Source organism: Macaca nemestrina, chromosome 19, assembly GCF_043159975.1.
Source record: "Macaca nemestrina isolate mMacNem1 chromosome 19, mMacNem.hap1, whole genome shotgun sequence".
NCBI lineage: Eukaryota > Metazoa > Chordata > Mammalia > Primates > Cercopithecidae > Macaca > Macaca nemestrina.
In genome coordinates, this window is record NC_092143.1 from 25,612,898 (window position 1) to 25,638,238 (window position 25,341).

General features: G+C 40.7%; 1 protein-coding gene across 1 annotated transcript in view; it reads left to right on the forward strand.

Annotated features, from left to right (window-relative positions):
- Positions 1–24,060, forward strand: part of LOC105477103 (coiled-coil domain containing 68) — a 54,291-nt gene extending 30,231 nt beyond the window's left edge. Inside the window, 4 exon segments of the mRNA XM_071085291.1 lie at positions 6,504–6,609; positions 7,880–7,963; positions 18,079–18,155; positions 20,510–24,060. Coding sequence (XP_070941392.1) covers positions 6,504–6,609; positions 7,880–7,963; positions 18,079–18,155; positions 20,510–20,567 — 325 coding nt within the window. The 3' untranslated portion in view covers positions 20,568–24,060.
- Positions 24,061–25,341: the final 1,281 nt, after the last annotated feature.

The window sequence follows — 25,341 nt, forward strand, 5'->3', positions numbered from 1 at the left end:
GCTACCTAAATTGTACATTTCTCTGTGGTAGTTTGGGGTGGGAGTGTTCTCTCAAGGCACGCCTTTGGTACCACCAACGAAAATAATAATAAAGAAGAATTTTATGGAAAATAGACACATTCATGAATTTTGTTGAAATGCAAACAGGACTACACCTACATCCAAGTTGATTCTTTCCCTTAGTCTGGCCTGGGAATGGGAATCTGACCTCTTCTGTTTTTGTGGTTGTGGTCCCTAGTTATTCTCTATTCCACGGGGGGCCCATAGTCAGTGATATTCACACTCATGGAAGTCCAGAGAAACACTGGATCCTAAATAGAAGGCAATATGAGTCCCCACAGATGGTAGTAAGATTGTTTTATAGCTTCAAAGAAGCTCTAGGATGCCACTAATCTCACTATCTTCTCTATCCTGTGGGATTTCTATGTAGGGCTATTCATATTTCCAATGCCTCTGAAATCTATAGTGTACCCAGAAGTAGCCTCTTAGAGCCTGCAACATGGCTTTCATTGCTACTTTTACTTTCTTTGTCTCAGCACCTAGCTCTTTTGGTTTCTTCTGGAATTTTCATTCTCATAAACATCTTACTATATGAATCCCTGGTAATAAATGTACTTTATAAAGACTGAAATGTGTTATATTCTTGGGCTGTGTAAATATGGCCATGCTCAGGCTATTCATGCCCTTTGTGAAGTTTTTAAGAAAATCTAAGGTTATTTATAAAAACTATGCAAAATATAATATGATTGCTTAAATTAGAAAAAAATTAGATAATGAGGACAAGGAGATAAAATAATAGGTATACCATAAAGTTTGTTTACAAAATTAGGCCCATGGATGCTACAAACTTGCTCACAGGAGACCACTGACTCAGTTTTAAATTTTCCAGCAGCCAACCCAAACAGGAAATGATGATTAGTTTTGTGAGTCACAATTCCACATGATTAAAACCAATCAGGTGTTTGCAATCATTCAGTTATTTCTAATCTAGCTATAAGGCCAGAGTATGGTCATAAAAAGAACCCTGAATAATGTTTTCAACTTACCCCTTGTAATAAACACAAAGGCTTACCTCAAAACATCATCTGAACAGAATAGCATGATGCCAACAGAATCCAATAAAAGCCACTATAACAGGATCAGAGGGCACTGTGAAAAAATCCAGTAATGCCACCCTCTGTGGTATAAGTTGACCCAAAGATAGATTCTCGAGTATCGTGAGGAATGGAGGGAGAGACAATTCTCCATGAACTCACTTTCTTTTCACCAACCCTTTGGGAGACGTTGGGGAGTACAGAAATTGAGGGTGGGCTTCCTGTCAGGTGCGGCTTCTGTGATCATCCCATGTTGCTAATTAGAGGCAAAGTAATTTCTTTTCACATTTCTGCAGTTAAAGATAGGATTGACTTCTCTTCTTGAATGCTAAGGAATCTAACAGGAAGTGAACCAGAAATAGTTGTCTCTTCCCCCTCCTTCAGTGATGAATTGAGAGAGAATCCTCAATTCCCTCCCTCAAAAGGGTAGGGCAGAGATTCTCTTCTCCTTTTGTTGGGGCTTTTTTTTTTTTTTTTGCTTGCCCCCATTGGCATTCCAGGCTGCTGTTTTTTTCCAGCTCCAAGTCTGGGATGTGTGAGATAAAAAGAAACCCCAGAAGATTCACCATTGTGTCATTTCTTGGATCCCAGGTTCTGGAGCCAGTCTGCCTTCTTCTCTCCACTGTTCAGAGTCTTCTTGTGTTTTTTTTTTTCATATACAATATCCAGGGCTTTTAGTTGTACTTAGTGGAAAGAATGGGGAAAAGCATGTCTTCTACATTTTCTTAGAAGCCAAAGCTTTTCAGTTCTGCTTTAATTTCCACATTTGCTTTATATCTTTATTCAGTTGCATTGTAGAGGAAAACATGGTCAAAAATTATGTTGAGACATCAGAAAGCAGAGCAGGAATCCCGGATATGGACATTTGCCTCCTTTTTTTAGACTTGACCCTTCCTTATGTTTTCTTCCTCCAGTTTTGCTTGTGTACGTCTTTATTAAGACTGGGCTGGGTGCAGTGGTTCACGCCTGTAATCCCAGCACTTTGGGAGCCTGAGGCAGGCAGATCACTTGAGGTCAGGAGTTCGAGACCAGTCTGGCCAACATGGTGAAATCTCGTCTCCACTAAAAATACAAAAATTAGCTGGGCGTGGTGGTGGGAGCCTGTAATGCCAGCTACTCAGGAGACTGAGGCAGGAGAATCACTTATACCCAGGAGGCAGAGGTTGCAGTGAGCCGAGATTGTGCCGCTAGGCGACAGAGTGAGACTTTGTCTCAAAAAAAAAAAGAAAAGAAAAGTGCTTTAACAGAAAGATAAACAGCAAAGCTCAAAAGAGGATCAAGTGGCAGCTTACTTAGATATATTTTTACATTTAAAGGTCTTAAATGGATGACTAGGCTTCATACTTATTGGACAATCCTAATAGAGATTTTCTGCAATTTCCTTTAGTCACTGTTTTAGCGTATTAATGGAAATAAGTGAAGCCTCAAGGCCTTGTGTTTTCAAGAGTGCTTCTAGAAATATTTTTCTTCTACTTTGAGGCCAATTTCAAGTTTTTGGTGTTTTTTTTCCACAGTGAATTTTATGGTAATATCTTCAAGGGGTACATGGGAAAGTTTTCTGAGCTTGGTATTTTTGATAGAAAAATAATAACATCTGTTCCCCGTATCTCAAGCCATCTTTTTTTCCCAATGGTTCCAAGGTTCTAGGTCATGGGACACAAAGAGAACCATTTTAAATACTCACTTTTAAGAGCTTACAGTATTTTTATATTTTGTGCATATTCACAGCTAGCTTGCCTCTGCAAGGTGTCTTAAGCTCTTTCTCATTACTTCCCAGGAAAGTCCTGAGTCTGACCATTAAGTGGGTCATAGCTGCTCTTTCTGTTATTTTTATCTTTTCTTCTTTCACTATCCTTGCTGGAGCAATTTTGAATTTTAGCACCAGCTATGGACCCAGTTTCTGTTTGCCCTCTGTGTTTTGATTTTTTATATTTTTTTAGACGGAGTCTCGCTCTGTCGCCCAGGCTGGATTGCAGTGGCGCAATCTCACCTCATTGCAACATCCACCTCCTGGGTTCAAGCGATTCTTGTACCTCAGCCTCCCCAGTAGCTGGGATTACAGGTGCACGCCACCACGCCCAGCTAATTTTTCTATTTTTAGTAGTGACAGGGTCTCACCATGTTGGCCAGGCTGGTCTCGAACTCCTGGCCTCAAGTGATCCACCCACCTTGGCCTCCCAAAGTGCTTGGGTTACAGACGTGAACCACCATGCCTGATCTGTTTTGATCTTTATATTCTCCAGTCATCTTTTCCTAGTAACTGAGGTTTTCTTCTGAGGCTCCTCAGTTACTCCATCCTCTGCATGTTCGCAGCAATTCTACCCTGCAAGGGTTCTGAGCAACATCTGCAGATTTCTCAGCCCTGCCCCTCGCACGCTCCCAATCTCCCTGGACTTCTGAAGACATCCTGCCCCTGAAGATTCTCTGTGGGCAGTAAACCTTCTCACTGTCTGTTAGGAATGTTTGCAGACATCCAAAGTCTGGTCTCTCCTTGGAAAGCTCGTCCATCTCCCCGCAACATCCTTAGGGTTTGGAGCCTCACCCGCTGGGGTCCTGAAATTTTGTCAGTCTCCCGTGCCTCAAGAAGCCTCTGAACCTCAAATCTAGGGACAACTGAAATCTAATGTGAATACAGGCTGGTGCTGATGCAGCCATTCTCTGAACTTGAATTTTGGAAATACTGTGAGAGCTCAGTATTGCTGCCATTGCCAGTTCAAATTACATGGGCACAAAGCATTTTCATCTGAATCAGGCATCAGCTTATTTCTTTTCAAACACTTCCTGCCATGGACCGTGGAAAGGAAAACAAGGGACTTCTTGCTCATTTACGTTGTTTGGATTCCCTACTGCCCCTCTCCAAGAGAGAAAGACCAAGATAAGGCTTTCTGCCAGGTACGGGGTCCTTTAAGTGATCGTGTTATAAAAAGCAGATAAAATATCGGCACAGCTGAACTAGTGATCTTCCTTCAGCCTGTGTTGACAGTCTACATTTCTTTTATGGCTTTTCTTAATTTGATAGTTGCTTGTAGTATTAATTAAGAGGAGGGAAATGGACTTTTGCCGTGAGATTTAGTTGTGTAGGTATGATAATCAGACATGTTTCTGATTATCATCTAAAACAGAGTAGCACACTTGATGCATGTTCTTGTTCCCCCATCATTTTGTACCTTCTCTTTTTGTTCTCTGCATCCTTCTCTCAGGCCCCTCATTTGCTTCCCTCCCCTCACCAATGTCCTAGGCATCCTGTTCCCTGTAGATTTCTTGTGCCTGTACTCCCAAACATCCTCCTATCTTCCCCTCCTGTCTCTTTCAAGAGTCCTGGAAGTTTACAATAATTTATTTTATAATTATAAATTGTAAATTTCTTTTGTTTTTCTTTCCAGGACTCTATTGGACCAATTAAAATAAAGCTTCCTTTTTTTGTTTTAATTTCAACTTTTACTTTACCTGCGGGGGTACATGTGCAAGTTTGTTATATGGGTATATTGCCTGATGCTGAGGTTTGGGCTACTGTTAAATCTGTCACCCAGGTAGCAAGGCATAGTATTCAGTAGGTAGTTTTTCAACCCTTTCTCCTCCATTCTTTCCACCTCTAGTTGTCCACAGCATCTATTGTTTCCTTCTTTAAGTTTGTGTTTACCCAGTGTTTAGCTCCCACTTATAAGTGGAATTGTGCAGTATTTGATTTTCTTTTTATGCCTTAATTCACTTAGGATGATGACCTTCAGTTGCATCCACGTTGCTGCAAAAGACACAATTTCATTCTTTTTTATGGCTGCAAAGTATTCCAGGGTGTATATGTAACACATTTTCTGTATTGAATCCACTGTTGATAGGCACCTAGGTTGTTTATATGTCTTTGCTCTCATGAATACTGCTGTGATGGACATACGAGTATACGTATCTTTTTGGTAGAATGATTGGGTTTCCTTTGCGTATATACCCAGTAATGGGATTGCTGGGTTGACTGGTAGTTCTGTTTTTACCCCTTTGAGAAATGTCCAAAGTGCTTTCCAAAGTGGCTGAACTAATTTACATTCCCACGAACCGTGTAAAAGCATTCTCTTTTCTCTGCATCCTGGCCAACATCTGTTATTTTTTTACTTTTTAATAATAGCCATTATGACTGCTATGAGATGGTATCTCATAGTGGTTTAGATGTGCATTTCTCTGAAACAATGTTTTAGTCCATTATATGAAACAAAATGGAAACTGACAACTCCTTTTTTTAATTAGAACATGCTGTATAGTATCTTATGAATTTCCACCATCTTTGTGATACACGTAGAGGCTGAGGCAGGTGGATCACCTGAGGTCAGGAGTTGAAGACCAGCCTGGCCAAAATGGTGAAACTCTGTCTCTACTAAAAATACAAAAATTAGCCAGGTGTGGTGGCACATGGTTGTAGTCCCAGCTGTGAGAATCGCTAGAGCCCAGAGGTGGTGGTTGTGGTGAGCCAAGATCACCTCACTACACTCCAGCCTGGGTGACAGAGTAAGACTCTGTCTGAAAAAAAAACAAACCACCACCACCACCAACAACAACAACAAATGAAAAAAGGAAACAGAATTGGGATGACACTGGATAAGAGCAAAGGCCAAGTGACTTCTCTGAGGTCACAATGCTTCTAAGCTTGGTAGTGTTGTCACAATGTATGTGGCTTCATAACTCTAATAATAGTAGCAAGTAGAGAAATAGCCAAAACAGTATAACCAATTCCAGTGACCTGAATGGAGCTTTGGGAAAGTATAAATAATCTAAGTTCAAAATTGACTTTTTTTTCCCATAATGGTTGATGTGGACTCAAAAATATTTGCTGGAATTTAATTTATTCCTTTCTTCTCTTTTTTTTCTCCCTTTCCCTATGGACCAATAGTAGAATTACCAAAAGTAGGAAGCCAAAAAATAAAAAATAAAAAAAGACAATCACAGACAATCTACAACATATGCTAAGCCCAAATCGTTAGAAATTGGTTTCTTATAAATATATTAATAGATAAAATCTCCCTTTCTGCTCCCATGTTCTGACTCTGCTATTGCCATGCAATTGTCTGTGAAGTTTGATGGGTGCCAAGTCTGTGGGTGCTCAGACAAGGCAATTTAGCATATAAGTGCTTTATCATACTGAATACAACTTGATTCCACTACCTGCTAGAAGAGTCACAGATGGTCAGAAAGGAACTTTTGACATGAATTGATATTCTCATTCAAGTCAAATCCAAACAAATCAGAACCCACTTCATAGCTATTTATCTTCAGTGTGTCCTGTGTGGCATAATGGAGCCCTGGGGTCTTACCTACCTGATCCCCAGTAGTAGTGTGGTGTGGAGGAGGGCTAGCAGTAAGGGCAAGCTATGGAACGTGTGAGCCAATCATTTTCTCTTGCTCTTTTTTCCTTTGTATTCCCAGTTGCCAGGATCTTCAGAGGGAGATTTCCATTCTCCAGGAGCAGATCTCTCATCTGTAGTTCGTGATTCACTCCCAACATCAGAACCTGCGCAGTGTCATCCAGAAGGTCAGTTTAATCAAGTGTATTTATCTGGTAAACAATATGTTTATGGTGTGGAGCCCAAATATGAGTGGCTTGACTGGACTTTCGAAGCAATGAGATTTCTCTTCCTACTGACATATCCTTTTTTGTTTCTCATGCAATATGGCTCTGTTTCCAATGACCTCTCTTGTTTGTAACACCAACACCTGTAATACTGTCAATGAAGATAGCTTGGAAAATTATATGTAACTATTTTTTAGATGTTTCGGTGATTTTCTAAAAGTATTCTGAGCCAAATAATGTACACTGGTCTTTAGACAATTTCACAGGTCAGGAGATTCAGCCCTTCCTTGAGCATGAAATGATCTATTTTCATAACCTCATAATTTATTTAGGAGATGATTTAGGGTACCGGTGTAGCCTGGCCCTTCTTCTCTGGGAGCAGCCTGACAGGTGGCAAAGTAGAGGCAACTGTGGTAGCAGCCAGCTAGATGGTGGAGTGTGTATTTAAAATCTACTTCAAGATATGCATTGATCTGGTTTTGGGGGTCTGTTTTAAAATTTAAAATCAGACTTCTATTCAATTACTTTACTACCAAATAGAAGTCCTCCCAAATAACTCCAGAGCCTTCCTGACACAGATACAGCATTTGTGCTTGGCTATGACCTCACTAAAAGGCCAGATAATTGAGTAGTGGAATTTGAGAGCCAGGAGGGACTTTGGGCGCACCCCACACCCTCTTTTTATAGAGCAGCTTAATGACAGCTAGTCGTGCCAAAGTTGGTCTTAGAATCCATGTGTCCCCTCTCTTCTTTCACCGCTTTGAATCTCGTCACCCCACCTCCTGACTCCACATTGCCTCTTGGCAAAGCAGGTTCACCTTATTATGCTGCTGCTTGACAAATCTCTACCGCAGGGAGCCTCTGCACACCAGGCAGTGGCCTTGCATCCTGTCCACCAGCAGCTGCATCTGCAGGATGAGAACATCAAGTTGCTGAGACGCAGAAGGGCGGCCAGTGCTGCTTTCATAGGATGCACTCCTGCTGAACTTGGTTTAAACAGGTTATCCAAAGATTAAAGTGAATCACTGCACCAGCTGAGGGCTTTCAGCCCCAGGTGTCAATTTGGCCTGCTACTTTCTGTTGCCTGCTGAGTCTGCTAATGCTGTGGGATTTAATTTTTTTTAAATTTGATGAACATCTTTTGACTTCAGAAATCCATACAATTTCTGACTTAAGTAACTATTTCCTGTGGTCTGACAAGGTTTTTCCTATTGTGTTTTCTAATTATTAGATGGAAGGATTAAAAAATAATTTAAAAGAACAAGACAAAAGAATTGAAAATCTCAAAGAAAAGGTTAACATACTTGAAGCCCAGGTAAGGAGGGAACCTATCTTACATTTTGTTGTGAAGGTGTTAGTGTGCATGTGTGCGTGTGTGTGTGTATCTGTGCGTGCAAGGGTATCAGTATCAGTGAGCCTATGTATGAAAGTATGCAATTGTATGCCTGTATAACACTACTAGTATTTCTGTTTGGGAGCGGGCGTGTGAGTGTCTGTGTGATTGTGTGTGCTTTGTCTATGTCTAAGTGTATGTGCGTGTGTCTCTGTGTGTATCCAAGTGTCATTTTGTGAGTGTGTCTGTGCATATTCTATGCATAAGAAATTAGCGCTATGGAAAAAAGGATGGACAATTTAATGATTGTTAAATTATGAAGTGTTTAAAAGATTGTATTATGTTATTAAATTATTAGCGTTATTAATGTTAAATATTAAATAAATATTATTAAATTATTATTAAAAGTTCATTCAGATTTTCCAGAATATTCGCTGTAATGGAGAGACAGATGATAACCTCTCTTGATATGGGCTCGAATCAGAGGCTTGCTCAAGTACACTCTTGTGTAAATTTCACTCTAGTCAGATGGCCAGGCTTCCTGTCTCCTGCCTTTGTTAGTACACATAATCCTTTCCTGGCTTGAGATGTCCTCTTTCCTCCTTTCTTCATTCGTATCCATCCTGGCCTCCCAGCTTTGCCTCCAGGATTACCTGCTTCTAGAAGCCTGTTATAATTGTCTTGCTTTTCAGTGTTTTAAAACTGAGCACAATATATCCTAATGTCCTGGGATGAGACATGCTTTTCTTCCCTCCCACTCACTCCCCCTTTCCTCAGGACCCCTGTATTAGTCTGTTCTCAGGCTGCTAATAAAGACATACCCAAGACTGGGTAACTTATAAAGAAAAAGAGGTTTAGTGGACTCAGAGTTCCACATGGCTGGGGAGTCTTCACAATCATGGCATGGCGGAAGGTGGAAGCCATGGCTTGCGTAGCAGCAGGCAAGAGAAGTGTCAGTAGGGGAAATGCCAGATGCTTATAAAACCATCAGATCTTGTGAGAACTCACTCACTATCATGAGAACAGCATGGGGGAAACTGCCGCCGTGATTCAATGATCTCCACCTGGCCCTGCCCTTGACACGTGAGGATTATTACAATTCAAGGTGAGATTTGGGTGAGGACACAGAGCCAAACCATATCAATCCCTTTGTTGGCACTCAGCTGCCGTCCTCGGCTGGCGATGCCGCTGCCTTGCAGGAAGTGCAGTGAAGTCCCTGCCAAGGTTGGAGTTCCTCTGAAGACCCCACAGCACTTCCACCTCACTCCGTTTCTTGCCGTGTCTCTGCTTCTGTCTCTGTCAAATGGCTCATCACCCACTGCCTGGAGCTGGGGACCTGTTCTCCTCCATCCCTCAGTATTTTGATTTTCTGCTAATTGTCACCTGCCAATGTTAATGTTGCCCAGTCCTGTGGACTGTGGAGATGTTCTGACTTCCCACTGGAGGCCTTATCATCTTTTGGAACTGTTCCTTCCACTACCATGTTCTTTCCGCTTTCCCCAAACAGAAGATAATCCTAATAAGAGTTTTTTACATGTTAATTTTTGTAGCCTCATTTTCCATTTCTACCTTCCCAGCAGACAACTGTTCTCTTTTGGTTTTGAGGATAGACCTCACTGAAGCTCACACTCTCCTTAGACTCTCGCCCTCTTCAGGCTGTATGGGACTGATTAACACACTGCTCTCAGCTCTGTGCAGCTAAAAATGCCTTGATTGTGGAATAATTGGCTCAAAACTAGTGTTCACTCAAGTGCCCAGTAATAGCTGGCTAATTTATATCAGCGGACCTTCAGATTATGTGATTCATGTCACAGTGAAGCCTCCTTGTATGAAATGTTCTCTAAAGACATTTCTTCACAGCCTTTCTTAGTGGCTTTTTGGCAAATGTTACTTGATAAAATATTTTTTCTTATATTATTACATATAGCAATATATTATATATTTCATATATATATTTTTTTAAACAGGGTCTCACTCTGTCACTTAGGCTGGAGTGCAGTGGCATGATCTCGGCTCACAGCAACCTCTGCCTCCTAGGTTCAAGCGATTCTCCTACCTCAGCCTCCCGAGTAGCTGGGATTACAGGTGCACACCATGTCACCTGGCTAATTTTTGTATTTTTAGGGGAGATGGGTTTACACCACGTTGGCCAGGCTGGTCTCAAACTCCTGACCTCAAGCGATCTTCCCACCTTGGCCTCCCAAGGTGCTGGGATTACAGACATGAGCCACCATGCCTGGCCTATTTCTTGTATTTTTTATGTAACTAACATTCATCTATTCCATATAAGTTGGGACATAATGGATAAGCAACTAGAACAAGAAAATCACTGATAAAAGTACCATCCCTGAATACTAAATCAGCATAGTTGGGTATATCTATGTTTTGTGGGAATCTATGTGCCTGTTATATACCTGTGTGTACATACTAACTATAGAATATATATGGCACTGCACTGTGCCTATTGAATTTTCGTTTTTAAACTTTCATTCATTTTATTCATTTTTCCACATCACTAATTATGTAATTACTTCTACACTTAATTATTGAGTGGCTACTACGATATAGGCACTAAATTCCAGAAAACAATGTTGAACAAAATAGACATGAGTCCTGCTCCCTGGAACTTACTGGCTAGTGAGTGAATTTCTGGACTAAATTCTTATTGAAACTGTTCCAACAGCAAATCAGCCTATTTTGACTCCAATAGCTTACTGCTTTAATTATTGTACATCTGTAATATGTTTTATGGAGAGGTTGTTTTAGGGTTGGCATCATTCTCAGATCTTTCACTTCATATGGTTCTGGGCTCTGCTCATATCTAATTAAGTGCCCATTCTTGTCACAAAGTCAAGGTGTCAGTGGTACTACTGCTTCTAATTCAATTTTGTGTTCTTTAGTTATGCCTATTTATTTATATTGTTCCCAATGAGGATTTTATCTTCCTAAATAAACTGACAACTTAACCCAGATACTGTACATTATCCAGTTGGCCTGTTGGTTATACAGTTAGACAAGGAAGATGTATTTGTTTCCATTGTACTCTGTTTGTATATTCCAAAAGTTAGCAAATAATTACTGACTATTCAGCAATTATGCCACAGAAATAGATGTGTGTCCCTCTCCTTTCATGGAAATTTCTTGGTTTGTGGCAGACTCTCTACAGTAATGCGACAGAACCTCTCAGTGTTGTCTTAGATTCTCTGTATGTAGCTCAACCCAAGCCAGTGTTTTCTTTTTTCTTTTCTTTTCTTTTCTTTTTTTTTTTTTTTGAGACAGAGTCTCACTTTGTCACCCAGGCTGGAGTGCAGTGGCATGATCTCATAATCTCGGCTCACTGCAGCCTCCGCCTTCCGGGTTCAAGCAATTCTTCTACCTCACACTCCCAAATAGATGGGATTACAAGTGCCCACCACCACGCCTGACTAATTTTTGTTTTTAGTGGAGACAAGGTTTCACCATGTTGGCCAGGCTGGTCTAGAACTCCTGACCTCAGGTGATCCGCTTGTCTTGGCCTCCCATGGTGCTGGGATTATAGGTGTGAGCCATTGTGCCCAGACTCAAGCCAGTGTTTTCTAACACTTGTATAAAAAAAGGCTTCCAATAATAACAGTATCTGAGGAGTGACTTTATGTTCTCAATATTTATTTTCTTCAATAGGTAAATCTTTCCTTCACAGCAATGGATGTTATTTGCCCATCTGAGCTTTAAAAAGTCCAAGCCATATTTACTTACTTATTCAACAGATTTTTTGTGTGTTTATGGTGTGTCAGGAAATGTTCTAAGTGCTGGGTGTATGGCCGTGAATGTGACAGATTGTCCCTGACTTCATCTTACTTATACTTTGAGGAAACAGACAATAAATACATAAACAAGCAAGTTTACAGCTTGCTCAGGAAGGGCCAAGTTCTCTGAGGACGAGTGGAAGAGTGTGGGGAGTCATAGAGCAACAGGGATTAGGGAGGGCATCTCTGAGCATGTGATGTTGGACCAGGTATCCAAATACCTAAATACAGTGACTTTGAGCCATAGTGATTCCATTTATTTTATTTTATTTTTATTTTGTTATATGTTTTTTAGGGACAGGGTCTCACTCTGTTGCCTAGGCTAGAGTGCCGTGGCGTGATCATGACTCACTACAGCCTCAACTTCCCAGGCTCAAGCAATCCTCCCACCTCAGCCTTCTGTGTAGCTGGGAATACAGGCGCACACCACCATGCCTGGCTAATTAAAAAAAAAAAATTGTAGAGACAGAGTTTCACTGTGTTGCCAGGGCTAGTTTCAAACTCCTGGGCTCAAGTGATCCTCCTGCCTTGGCCTCCCAAAGTGCTGGGATTACAAGTGTGAACCACTTCACCCAGCCTCATAGTGAATACATTTCTATCCTATTCCTGGTGAATGGCTTGTTATAAAGCTTTTAAACTAGAATAAAATGTGCAGGAGTACACTGTCTTGCACTGCAAATTTAAGGCCACTGCCCATTTTGGAATTCCTGAAATAACAGAAGGGACTTATTCAGTTTATGAAAAATGATCATCAGAGCTTGAACAACCCTTTAAACACATCGACTTTTTAAACCATAAAGACAGCACCACTTTCTCATTCATGCTAAAATCATTTGTCTCTGTTTAGTCATGCTACATATTTTGTTTTCTTTAATCCTCAAAGCTGCTCCAAGAGAGCTATTATTGACTACATTTTGCAAGTGACAAAACTGAGGGTCTGAGAAGTGAAGCAATTTGTTTAAAATCACTCAGGGAGCAGGTGGCAGAACCTGCATTTGAGTCTGCTTAACTTTGCAGCACATGCCTGCCCATCAATATCTGCCTATCTCTGTATCTGGGGGATATGGTTTGGCTGTGTCTTCACCCAAACCTCATCTTGAATTGTAGCTCCCATAATTCCCACGTGTTGTGGGAGGGACCTGGTGGGAGATCTTTGAATCCTGGGGATAGTTTCCTCCATACTGTTCTCGTGGTAGTGAATAAGTCTCATGAGATCTGATGGTTGTTTTAAGGAGAAACCCCTTTTGCTTGGTTCTCATTCTTTATTGCCTGCCTCCATGTAAGATGTGTCTTTGCATCTCCTTTCCCTTCTGGCCGTGATTATGAGGCTTCCCCAGCCATGTGGAACTGTGAGTCCATTAAACCTCTTTCCTTTATAAATTACCCAGTCTTGGGTACATCTTTATTAGCAGTGTCAGTACAGGCTAATACACTGGGTGATTAAATGTGTGTGTGTGTGTGTGTGTGTGTTGTGTGTGTGTGTGTGCGTATACATGTTTGTGAAATATATATATGTAGCCAATATATTTTTAAACACATGGTTACAACATTAAGTTTGCGTAATCTTTTACATTGATTTTAGTCATTGTCACAGTTACTATATTAAATATTTTCTATTTTACTTCTAGCTTTCAAGTAATGGAAATACATCCTTTTTTCCTGTGTTGGTCTTTCTATCCTAGCAGTTTTTTTCCCCTCCCTATAGGCAATAACATTGACTCATATAACCCTATCTTTTAAAAAATCTTTAATTCTTCTTAACCAGTTTTAAATATCACCAGAAAATTTCTGCTTAACTCTACCAAAATTATTTACTTTCTTTCTGTTTTTGCATATCTTTCATCATCTTAATTTACAGCTCTGACACTCATCTTATAGTTATTGCATTTCTAGTTTCTTCACTAAGGACCTGCTCCTTAGGAAATGCATTTTCAGAAATTACTGCATTTTCTAAACTTTGAAGATTACCCTACTCTATATAAGCACCATCATCCTTAAAATTTAATTCTGGAGTGTGTTGCTAAAATATTAAGTATGCAAAAAATTATATTCTTTTTGAAAACTATTTCAATAAACTATCCTTAGATGGAACCATAATAATGGCAGGCATATTCTGGCCAGTGATTTGTAGTTTTTAAATAAAACTCATGCATATACTGTCCTAGTTAAAGGAAAAATCAGAAAAGTCTATGAATCAAGACTAAATGCCTAAATCTGGTAGATGAAACAAATCAGCATGGAATTTAAAATAAATTAAAGAGAGTCTAACATAATAACTCTTATGCTTTTGTATTATTTGGTACTGAATTGGTTGAGAAACTGGGAGTTTATTCTGGGGAAAACCTAAGTAGCTTATACCTAATTGACCAGTCACAGAATATTTTCATTTCAATGGTGCTTGTCATCAAGAGACTGCATTTCAAATTGCTTTGTCAAGCGTAAAGTACTATAAAGAGGGACTTTTTTCTAGGCACATGCTTGGCCTATAATATGTGCCTGCCCTTGTTTGGAGTGTATAATAGATTTATATTCATTACATGAGGAAATCTTCACCATCAATTGATCAAATCTGAAGTACATTTCCCGGGTGAAACTTAGCTTCACTCTTGAAATTTCACAGTGAAATGATGACTGCATGTGAAGATACTGGCTCCATCTTTGAGTTATTATTCATGATAAATGCTGGGAGCTAAGAAGGGGCATAGTCCAAGGCTGACTCTAAACCATTGACTTACTCCAAACCATCAGGTGGGATTTCAGAAAATACCTTGTAGGCCAGATGCAGTGGCTCTCACCTGTAATCTCAGCACTTTGGGAGGCTGAGGTGGGCGGATCACTTGAAGCCAGGAGTTCAAGAGTAGCCTGGCCAACATGGTGAAACCCTGTCTCTACTAAAAAAAAAATACAAAAATTGGCCGGGTGTGGTAGCACATGCCTGTAATCCTAGCTACTCGGGAGGCTGAGGCAGGAGAATCTCTTGAACCCAGGAGATGGAGGTGGAGATTGCAGTGAGCCATTGATGGCTGTAATGGGCCATCTGGAGGGGCTATTGCCATCTCACTGGCTGCAGCAGGGAGGTGTGGCAAGGGCTGCATTCTCTTTGGAGCCCACAAGAGCCCCATGCCTGCTGGGCACAGCTGTAGCTGCTTGAACTGTGGCTGCAGACTCAGGAGTCCCTGCACTCCTGGCAGCCCTGGAAGGCCCCCTTTGCCCTTGCAGGCTCTGAAGTGCCTGCTCCCACTGCCTGGCTTCTCCCTGCTGTTGGCACCCTCCCCAGTTTTGGAGCAAAGTTGGGACCAAGCCTGGGCACTGTCACAGCTCAGCCGGGTATGTACATGTTTGGGTCAGCGCTGACATGCCAACCCCCTTCTGCCTCAACCCCCTCTGGACTTTGGGCACCAATAAGCATGGGAAGGAAGCCAAGGGGGTGCTGAGGGCAGTTTGCTGCTGGCCTGAAGGTGCCCCTTGGCACAAACAGCCTAGGTGCTATGAACCACAGCAGAAGGCAGACAGGCTCCTGGGCAGAAGGGGACAGGTCCCAGTGAGTCCCCACCTCCAGGACAGGGAGGGTCTAAAGGCTGGGGGCCAGGCTGCCAGTCCTATGGACTGGAGTAAGAACTTGTGTTGCCTTTTCTGGGCCCACTCATGGATGCCCATGGAGGAATCAGCACATACTTCCTTCCCCTCGGAGGCCATACAAGCCCCAGGCTTAGCCAGAGCTGGGCAGACATTGGGATGACCAGCTGCAGAGAGGAGCTACACTCCTGGGCCTCCTCTCTGCTGAGACTCAAGCAGATATTGGGACAACCTGCCCGCAGAGAGGAGCCACTCACTCTAGGGCTTCCCCTCTGATGAGAGCCGCACAGACGATAGGGCAGTCAGCTGTAGAGAGGAGCTACCCTCTCTGTTGATAGCTGAACACTTAGGATTGCTTGCCTAGCAGAGAGGAGCTACCTTCTCTGCTGGGAGCTGGACACTTGTCAGGACACCCTGGCTGTGGAAAGGAGCTGCCACCTGCAGGTTTCCTCTGAGCTGCTCAATAAACCTCCTCTTTGTCTTGGTCACGCTCCACTTGTCTGTGTACCTCATTCTTCCTGGTTGCTGGACAAGAACTCAGGACCCACTGGATGCCTGGGCTAAAAGAGCTATAACACAAACAGGGCTGAGACATGCCCTTTGCTCTCCATGTTGCTGGCAAAGAGAAGGAAAAAAGAGCTGTGGCCCTTTGGGCAGCCCAGACCTGGGAGCTCCCTGAGCCAGGGTTGTGACTCTCTTTGGGGCCTTGCAGTTCCTGGCATCTCCAAGCTTCTAGATGCCACCGTGTACCCCAGTGCTGGCTGTGGAAGCTGCTTGTGGTGCACCTGGTCTGGCTGCAGCCTCGCAGAGCCAGCACCTATGCCAGTGCCTGGCGCTGTGTGCCCCACTGCAGCAGCCGGCATGTTTGACTGTGCACAGTGGCTGGACCCCACGCTTGCTCAAACACCCCCCGCGATTTCACACCTGACTCGCCCTTGATAGGCCTGAGACCTAGGCCAGTAGCGTGCAGCCTGCCAAACTGAGTGGACAAAATGATCCCAACGGACCCAAGTAAAACTTTGGCAAAGGCGCCGCTGGCCTCAAAGGTTTCCGGCCAGAAAAAATTACACCCTATAACACTGAGATTGCACCACTGCACTCCAGCCTGGGTGACAGAGTGACACCCTGTCTCAAAAAAAAAAAAAAAAAAAAGAAAGAAAAGAAAAGAAAAAGAACAAGAACAAGAAAAATACCTTTTAAACTGTAATTACATGACTCTCTACGTCTGTGTTCCTAGAAAGGGAAGGGAGCTGGTGTGCTGCTGTTCATCACCTGTCATCGTTCCACCCAGCTACCTTTTGGTCCCAGACACTTTTATATGGGTGTGTCCTTTAAAGACCCCTGACCCGACAGTGCAACCCACTGGCAACTCCGCATTGCTCATGATCCTTCACTGTTTTAAGTCTCACTTTCCAGATCTGGGAAGTGAAATTGCTCGCTTGACTATGTTGTAGAGAAAACACTGGCTCTGGACGGGAGGACACAGCTTGGCATTGAGCTCTGCATGAATAGGATGTGGGGCACTGGAAGTCTTTGGAATTCAATTTGTAGTTATAAAAATAGTACTTGAGGCTGAGCACGGTGGCTCACACCTACAATCCCAGCACTTTGGGAGGCTGAGACAGGTGGATCAGTCAAGTCCAAGAGTTTAAGACCAGTGTGAACAACATGGTGAAACCTGTCTCTACCAAAAATACAAAAATTAGCCAGGCATAGTGGCGCTTACCTGTGGTCCCAACTATTCGGAAGACTGAGTGGGAGGCAGGTTGGAGCTCGGGAAGTGGAGGTTGAAGTGAGCTGAGATAGTGCCACTGTATCCAGCCTGGGTGACGGAGCCAGATGGTGCCTAAAAACAAATAAAAAAAGGCACTTGGACTAGAAAATCATAACCAACTGCCTTTACGTCTTAAAATCTGTGCCAGGCACTAGTTGAGCACTTGACATATTTTTTATCTCATTTCAAATCTGTGAAGAAGGTGTTATTATTATTATATCTGTAATACAGTTGAGGAAATTAGGCACAGAGAGGTTAAGTAACCTAAATGAGGTCACATAACCAGTGAGTGACCGTGCTAGGATTTGTATGTGAGAACTTGTGCTCTAACCATTACTCCTGTTCTTAGCTGTTGCATGAACTCCCAGAATTATGAGAGTGATTCCAGATGTAAAATATTATGTTCATACGACACTTGTTTCTTCCAACAATTTACACAAAGTAGGCAGTACGTGTATCATTTACCGCTAGTATAGATATGAAGAAACTAAGGCTTCATAAGAAAATTGAGGCTATAGAGGCCATGAACTTACATTAATAGTAAAGAGCAGATGGGACCTATTTTCATGGGGTTTATAATCAAGAGATTGCAAAAGGAAGACGAACATGTGATCGATATTATGGGTATCTTTAACAAGGTTCCCTAAAAGTTCTTTTCATTTGTCTGTATTTTTAAAATTCTGTAAAATAAAATATAGATCCTTCAGCTGTTGAATTTCAGATGCTAAATCAGAATACTATATTTTAGTCACTTTGTAAATTATACATTTTCAGGGAGTATCTGCATCTTCAGAGATAATATTTAGTGACTTTCAGCTGTCTATTTTCTTTGTTCTATAGTATAACTGCAATAACAAACTTACTGCCAAGGAGTGAGGCAGGTGTTGGGTTGAATAGAAGCATTCAGGGTGTAGCTAATAAATGTGTTAGTTACTTGATGTCTGCATTTTTTTCAATTTTAGAATAAAGAACTAAAAACCCAGGTAGCGCTTTCATCTGAAACTCCTAGGACAAAGGTATCTAAGGCTGTCTCTACAAGGTAAGGTCTTTGTCTTCTTCCACCCCGTCTTCACAACCTATATTGAACATGTTTGACATTCAACCCACTGAAGAAAGATTCCAGTATGTCACTACTTATGTAATCATTTGTTTACTGTCTGTCCCTCAGTTTCTGTTCAGAACTGTGTTAATCTCGTTCATCATTTAATCCTCAAAGCCTAACGCAGAAATACTAAATAAATTAATGAACAAATTTAGATATCTCTTTTTTCTTCTTTGCCCCAAAACAAGCCCAATCTCAACTCCAACACCTAGACATTATAGATCATCTCCTTTATTGTCTTTCCTCTTCTGTTGCTCTATTTTTATGCCATTGATGGACATTTTAATCTTTAATTGTTGGCATTTATTGAAACTGCTATGTTGTCAACTCTAATAAATTATTAATATAAATATCACCAGGGCAAGAATAGTTCTTTTTAATTTCCTGCATTGCTAAGGACAAGGTTCTTCAACAACTATCTAATAATGAATGATTTCAAGTGATGATGACGACCTGTTAAAGAAATTGAAATGATGGTTGAAACCAACTAAGTCATTTTTTTAAGTTAAATTTTTGTTGTGGTTGTTGGCAGAATCAGAATCTGGGCTCAAATCTCATTTCCACAAACCCCATGAAATTATCATTTAAAAGAAAACATAGTTTCTAATTACATGTATCATTTAAAAAGTGATTAAAAACTTCCTCTTCTAGCAACTTTTGAATTTCCCAAGCTAGTCTCTCTTGGGAAGAATCTCATTTTCTAAAACTCTCTTCAGCCCAGTGCCAGAGGTGGAAAAAATCAGACCCACTGTGATTAGCATCAGTCTAGGAATTCAGGAAGATTCTTCTCTCTCTTTAAAACTGTCTGAAACAGTATTTCATTTTGCTAATGATGTACGTAATTAGAGACTAGAAATGAAACTATTAGGATTCAAGTCCTCTAAAATCTTTTGGCCTACAGATGCTTGTTATAAGCTTTTTGGCCACTAGCCCTGCAACTTCTAGGAAAGAAAAGAAATGGAGCCCCAGAGGTTTCCCAGGAGGAGATGAAATGCCTACATTTCAGAAACAGGGAGAGTGGAGTCACTTCAGTTGGGGAAGATGTGAAAGGTTTGGACTAGGAGAGCAAGCGTGACATTCCAAGGGAAGGAAGGATGGCTAATATTTTGCTGCCTTCCATCTGTACCATTCCCATTGGAGTGGTAAAGCACTATGGCCAATCATAGCTGCTTGGACCTGGAGGTAATGGGGCCAGAATGGAGCAGACAAAGAAACAGCTGGCTATCTTCATATGGTAACTACTCTAGTATTGAATGCTGGCACTCTGGCTGGTATATAGGGGTCATGTTGTAGAGAATGACTTCTTTTGCCAACTCTTTAGCTACAGCTATTAATTAGCATTTAACTAATTAATAGTTAAAGGTTTACTGTTCTTTTTCTTCTCCCTGTGACTTGGGAAAGGCCAAATGGGGGAAATTTCCTAACTGCAGTGGTGAAACGAGACTGAATGGCCCCTTTGTTCTGTGATTTTTGATAGAAATTCTTGTGTCAATGATATAAAGCAGCAGTCGCCGACCTTTTAGGCACCAGGGCCCAGTTTCATGGAAGACAGTTTTTCCATGGACCAGGGTGGAGAGGATGGTTTTGGGGTGCCTCCAGTGCATTACATTGATTTCTATTTTTATTACATTGTAATATATAATAAAATAATTATAAACTCACTGTAATGTAGAATCAGTGGGAGCCCTGAGCTTGTTTTCCTGCAACTGGCTGGTCCTATCCAGGGGTGAGACAGATATTCAGGCATTAGATTCTCATAAGAAGTGTGCAACCTAGATCCATCACATGCACAGTTCACAATGGGGTTCGCGCACCTATGAGACTCTAATGCCATTGCTGATCTGACAGGAGGTGAGCTCAGGAGGTAATGTGAGCGATAGGGAGTGGCTGTAAATACAGATGAAGCTTTGCTCTCTTGCCCACTACTCACTTCCTGCTGTGTAGTCCCATGCCTAACAGGCCATAGAGTGGTACCAGTCCCTGGCCCAGGGGCTGGGCACCCCTGATATAAAGGCAGGACTCACATTTGCAGAATAAAATATGGCCCATTGGTTGCTTGAAAAATGTAAGTGGTAGTTTGGTTTTGTAAATCTGGCTTTACAAATATACAATGGAATTAACTCTAGAGAGAGATTTGAGTATAAAGATAACTGTTAAGACTGAAATTAGAAAATTATGTACACATAAAACTTATAGACAAATAGTATTGTGGTAGTTGAGTATGGTGGTCCAGCCATGATCACTAGAGTTTAACATTCTGCATTTTGATCATCATGTTGTCTTTTCTACAGTGAATTGAAGACCGAAGGTGTTTCCCCTTATTTAATGTTGATTAGGTTACGGAAATGAACTGGCTGGCTGAAGATCTGATTTAGAAAGACTGCGTGAGTCTTATTTATTCTCTGAAACACAGCACAAATTTCATGTTAAAATGGCACAATGCCATTATTTAAATGGAACTTATTATATACCAATGGCTTTGCAAGAAGATGACATTTCAGAAAATCAAACAAATATATATTTAACGGATGGACTCTTCAAAACTTACCAAGTAGGTGAAGAAACCAGGTGCCTTCCCGTGATGGAAGACGGATTCTGCTTTAAATTAAAAAAACACAAATCTGAATCTTGTTTTCAGATTTTTTTCTACGGGGACTGTTTTAAGGTTATCAACTCTGACTTTTTTGATAGTGGTTTTTAAGAGTATAAATAGAAGGGAGAGTATATATGTATGAATGAACATACATTTCCTGCATATATATGTATGAAGGGCATATATATGTATGAATGAGCATACATATTTGAAAACTGACTTTTGGATGATAAGAAAAATCTTACAGTGACATGAGTTCATCTCCTGATCCATTGTTTCTTGGAGAATTATACTCAACTGAATTACAGACAGGAGAAAGAGTGGATTTCTTTTAGCTAATTCCCCAACCCATATGCCCCTCTGAAGTTGAGAGTCATGGCTGCCTCACCACACATCAGAGAATGACTGTTCTTCGGTAGTTCTGGGATTAAAAATTGGTTTCTAGAGGTAACCTGTACACATAAACACACAGGGATGCACATGGCGTCCTCTACCTTTGTGACTAACTTTCTTCTTGATATTTATTAATAGTATCTAAATAAAGTATGGGGGGGTAGAAAAATAATGCTGTTAGCCCATACTTCCATGAAAACATTTATTATAGGCTCAAAGGAATAATGACTGCTGTCTGCAGCCAGAAAGAATCTGAATTCATGAATTGGAATGATAGATCTCGTGTTTTTGTGAAAGTTTGCTTAAATTCTGATACATGCCTTCTTTGTAGGTGGAGTTTGTGATTGCAGTGAATAGACCAAATCTGACTTGCAGAAATGCAGACATACAGTCGGGAAAGAACAAACTTCAATTAAATGTATAATGAGAGACCTTGGTCCCCCTAAAGGATGAATTTCCTTTAGGCCTTTGATCTTCCCCTCTAGTGTGTAACTTTAAATATTTGCTCAGGAAAGATGCTGACGCTTTCATAGTGGAATGTGAAATATCAGTATTGTCTATAAAGTATTTGAAGATATATAAAAATGAGATGATATAATGTATTTATAAATTTATCCAAGTACTGTAATCCTTGAATTGTTGTGTAACTGTATGTGAGTTTTATGCTTCATGGTATCTTTGAAAACATTTTTATTGCTTGCTTATTTTGAAGGTATATTTATCTGTTAACATTTAGGGCATAGTTACCCAATGCCAGGAACAAGACTAAGCACTTTACTTGCATTAATTCCTTTTATCTTCCCCAAAACCCTCAGAAGCAGATCATATCATTTCTGTTTTACAGAGGAAGATACTGAGAGTGGTTGAGTAATTTGCCCAGCTGCTAACTGTGAAGCAAAAATTTGAGCCTTTTGACTTGGCTATTGATATTCATTCTACTTGCTCACATGGTGGTCTAAGAAATTTCCCAGCTATAGAAATCTCTCTGTTTTTGCCACTTTAATCAACACATAGCTTCCTGGATGTCTGCCTGTGTTATTTTGTGGATGACAGTAAGAAATAACAAATACTGATAAAATCAATATTTTGCCGAAATGAGTTGATCTTTCACCAGTTGGACTACCATTGTGAGAACTCAGTTGAGATAAACTTCCTTGCTAAAAATCTGTTTATCATACATTTATTATTTATGACTTTATGTCACATTGAAGAATTTCTTCGTGATACATTTTCAGGCACACTTGTAGGAAAATTAGGACCGTGAATCCTGCTTTAAATATTTGCAGTGTAGTAAGAGAATCCGTCTTTTACTAGGAGACCAGATTCCTTTAATACCTCATTCATCATGCTGGATTGTAATAAATTTCAGATTTTGGAATGGGCTTATTTAACTGACCTAACAATCTTGATGATCTTAGAATAAGAAAAACTTATTCTAAGGTCAAAAGTGGAAAGACACTGCTGGTTTTTATTTTGATTTCACGATACTCATTTTTGAACATGGAAATACAGTGGTGAAACCACCTATGCAAAAATGATAACAGTGAGAAAAGTACGACAGTGAAAGAGATCTGACCTAACTATCTATCTTGCCTCCAAACTGCCCTTGGTCATTCCTGAGTGTGGGCCAAGCTAACTTTGGGAGAAATTTACTTTATAGGTTAAATTATAGTAGCCCTTCCCAAAACTAAATGATTCTCCTGCCTCAGCCTCCCAAGTAGCTGGGATTACAGGCACTCACTACCATGCCCAGGTAATTTTCGTATTGTTAGTAGAGATGGGGTTTTGCCATATTGGCCAGGTTGGTCTCGAACTCCTGGCCTCAGGTGATCCAACTGCCTTGGCCTCCCAAAGTGCTGGAATCACAGGCATGAGCCACCACACCCAGTCCGCTTCTGCACTTCTGATGACCAGATGGCCCCACCTGGACAAGCAACTCCTCTGTGGCTCCCACCCAAAAGTGGACTTAGCGCAGGAGGACCATTTTCCGCACTCCTATGATTGCGTCCCTGACTAGTCAGCATTTCCCATTCCCCCAAGCCCCCTGCCCACCAAACTATACTTGAAAAACCCTAGCCTCTGAGTTTTCAGGGAGGCTGATTTGAGCCAGCTTTAGGTGCATTGAACTCTTTTCTCTATTGCAACCCCCCTGCCATGATAAATTAGCTCTGTGTAGGCAGAGGGCAAGATAAACACACTGGGCAGTTACAGTGGAACATACTACAGATGAGACCTGTTCATGACATCTCCAGGCTCACTCTGGAAATCTTTGGATTTCCTGAGAATAAATAAGCCATTTCAGAGACCCCCAAAAGTCCGAATTCTTCAAATATAAATGTGTCTTTATAATACCATCAGCCTCATCATTTATGTGTCACATATGGATTGTTTCCTATATCCACTATCATAAAATTATCATTTGAAATGCTTTTTTTTTTTGAAAAAAAAAAAAAAACACTTCTCAGTGAGAAAGCAAGATTACAAGGGGGAATAATATTTATTCAGCTAAAAGAGTACTCCAGAGGAAATACGGGAAAACAAACACTAGTTCAGTTTTATTCTAAATAAATGTACTTCTAATTGTACTCTTGAATTTATTGGATAGCAAGGTCTGAGGTGGTTCTGAAATTCATACATGAAGTCAGGAAAAGAAAAGAAACTTAATTCTACCATGATTACATATGTCGTTACAAATTATCTTTATGAAATGTTTAAACAATTACTGTAGTATATCTTTCAAATAATTGCTTATAATATGCCTTACCATAAAGAAAATTGATGCTACATTGTGGAATTATTTGGTTTTATTTCTTTTTATATTAAAATTATGCATAAATAAATTAAGTAGTGTTTTGGGTTTTGTGGTGTTTTTTGTTTTCTGGGTTTTTTTTTTTGTTGCTGTTGCTGTTATTGTTGTTGTTTTGAGACGGAGTTTTGCTCTCGTTGACCAGTCTGGAGTGCAAAGGTGCAATCTCGGCTCACTGCAACCTCCACCACCTAGGTTTAAGAGATTCTTCTGCCTCAGCTTCCCAAGTTGCTGGGATTACAGATGCCCGCTAACCATGCCCAGCTAATGTTTTTGTATTTTTAGTAGAGATGGGGTTTTGCCATGTTGGCCAGGCTGGTCTCGAACTCCTGACCTCAGGTGATACACCCGCCTCAGCCTCCCAAAGTGCTGGGATTACAGGTGTGAGCCCCTGGCGCCAGACCAGTAGTTTTTATCTGATTGTTTATGACAATATTATCCATAGTGTATGTATTGTTTTGGTCAGTCAACAGATTTTTTTCTGCTGCTTTTCCTTGGATTCAAATTGACAATAAAATAAATCTGCTAAGCTTTTATTCTAAATTTTTAAAAAGAGTTATAAAATTAAGAGGAACACAGACACACACACACAGCTTCTCAAATTCATTCATGTTTCTTTACTTTGAACATCTCTACCTCTCTTCTGACCTGCAAATAAATACAGAATCCTTGTCAATATCCAAGTAGTTACTCTATCTACCCAGAACTGAAAAGTCCCCCAACTAATATTGCAATCATTATAACTTCCTTCTTGTCTCCCTTCCTTCCTATTTTTTGGTGGAAAATATTAAGGAGGCAATAAAGATTTAGGTAATAATATTAATGGATTTATTATTAAAGTATATACTACCCCATGACATGCTATCCCAAAACATGGCACCGTGGCATTTGAGAAAACAGCAGAAGCAGGAAGGCAACCCTTACTTTCTGTCCTTCTCCCTTGAAGCAGGTCATAAAATCTAGCACGAGTTTATTTTTTAAACTTTCCCCTATATGACCCTCATTCAAGAGGTGTCCTCCTTATACCCACAGGAAAGGAATATCCCTATCTGGGAAGACACAGGGATACAGAACCAACAGGGCTTGCTAATTTCCCCTAACTTTGTTAACATTAGCTCATACTCCTTTTCTCCAATATACTTCTTCACAACTATCCACATATTCATCAAAACTAGCATTAAAAAATACACAGCTTTACCTATCTCTTCAGGTCTTAATGTTCTTATAAAGGCTCCTATGCTACATACAACTTATATTAAAGAAATGTGTATTAGTCTTTTATTAATCTATCTTTTATTATAGGGGCTTCAGCCATGAACCTAAGATGGGAA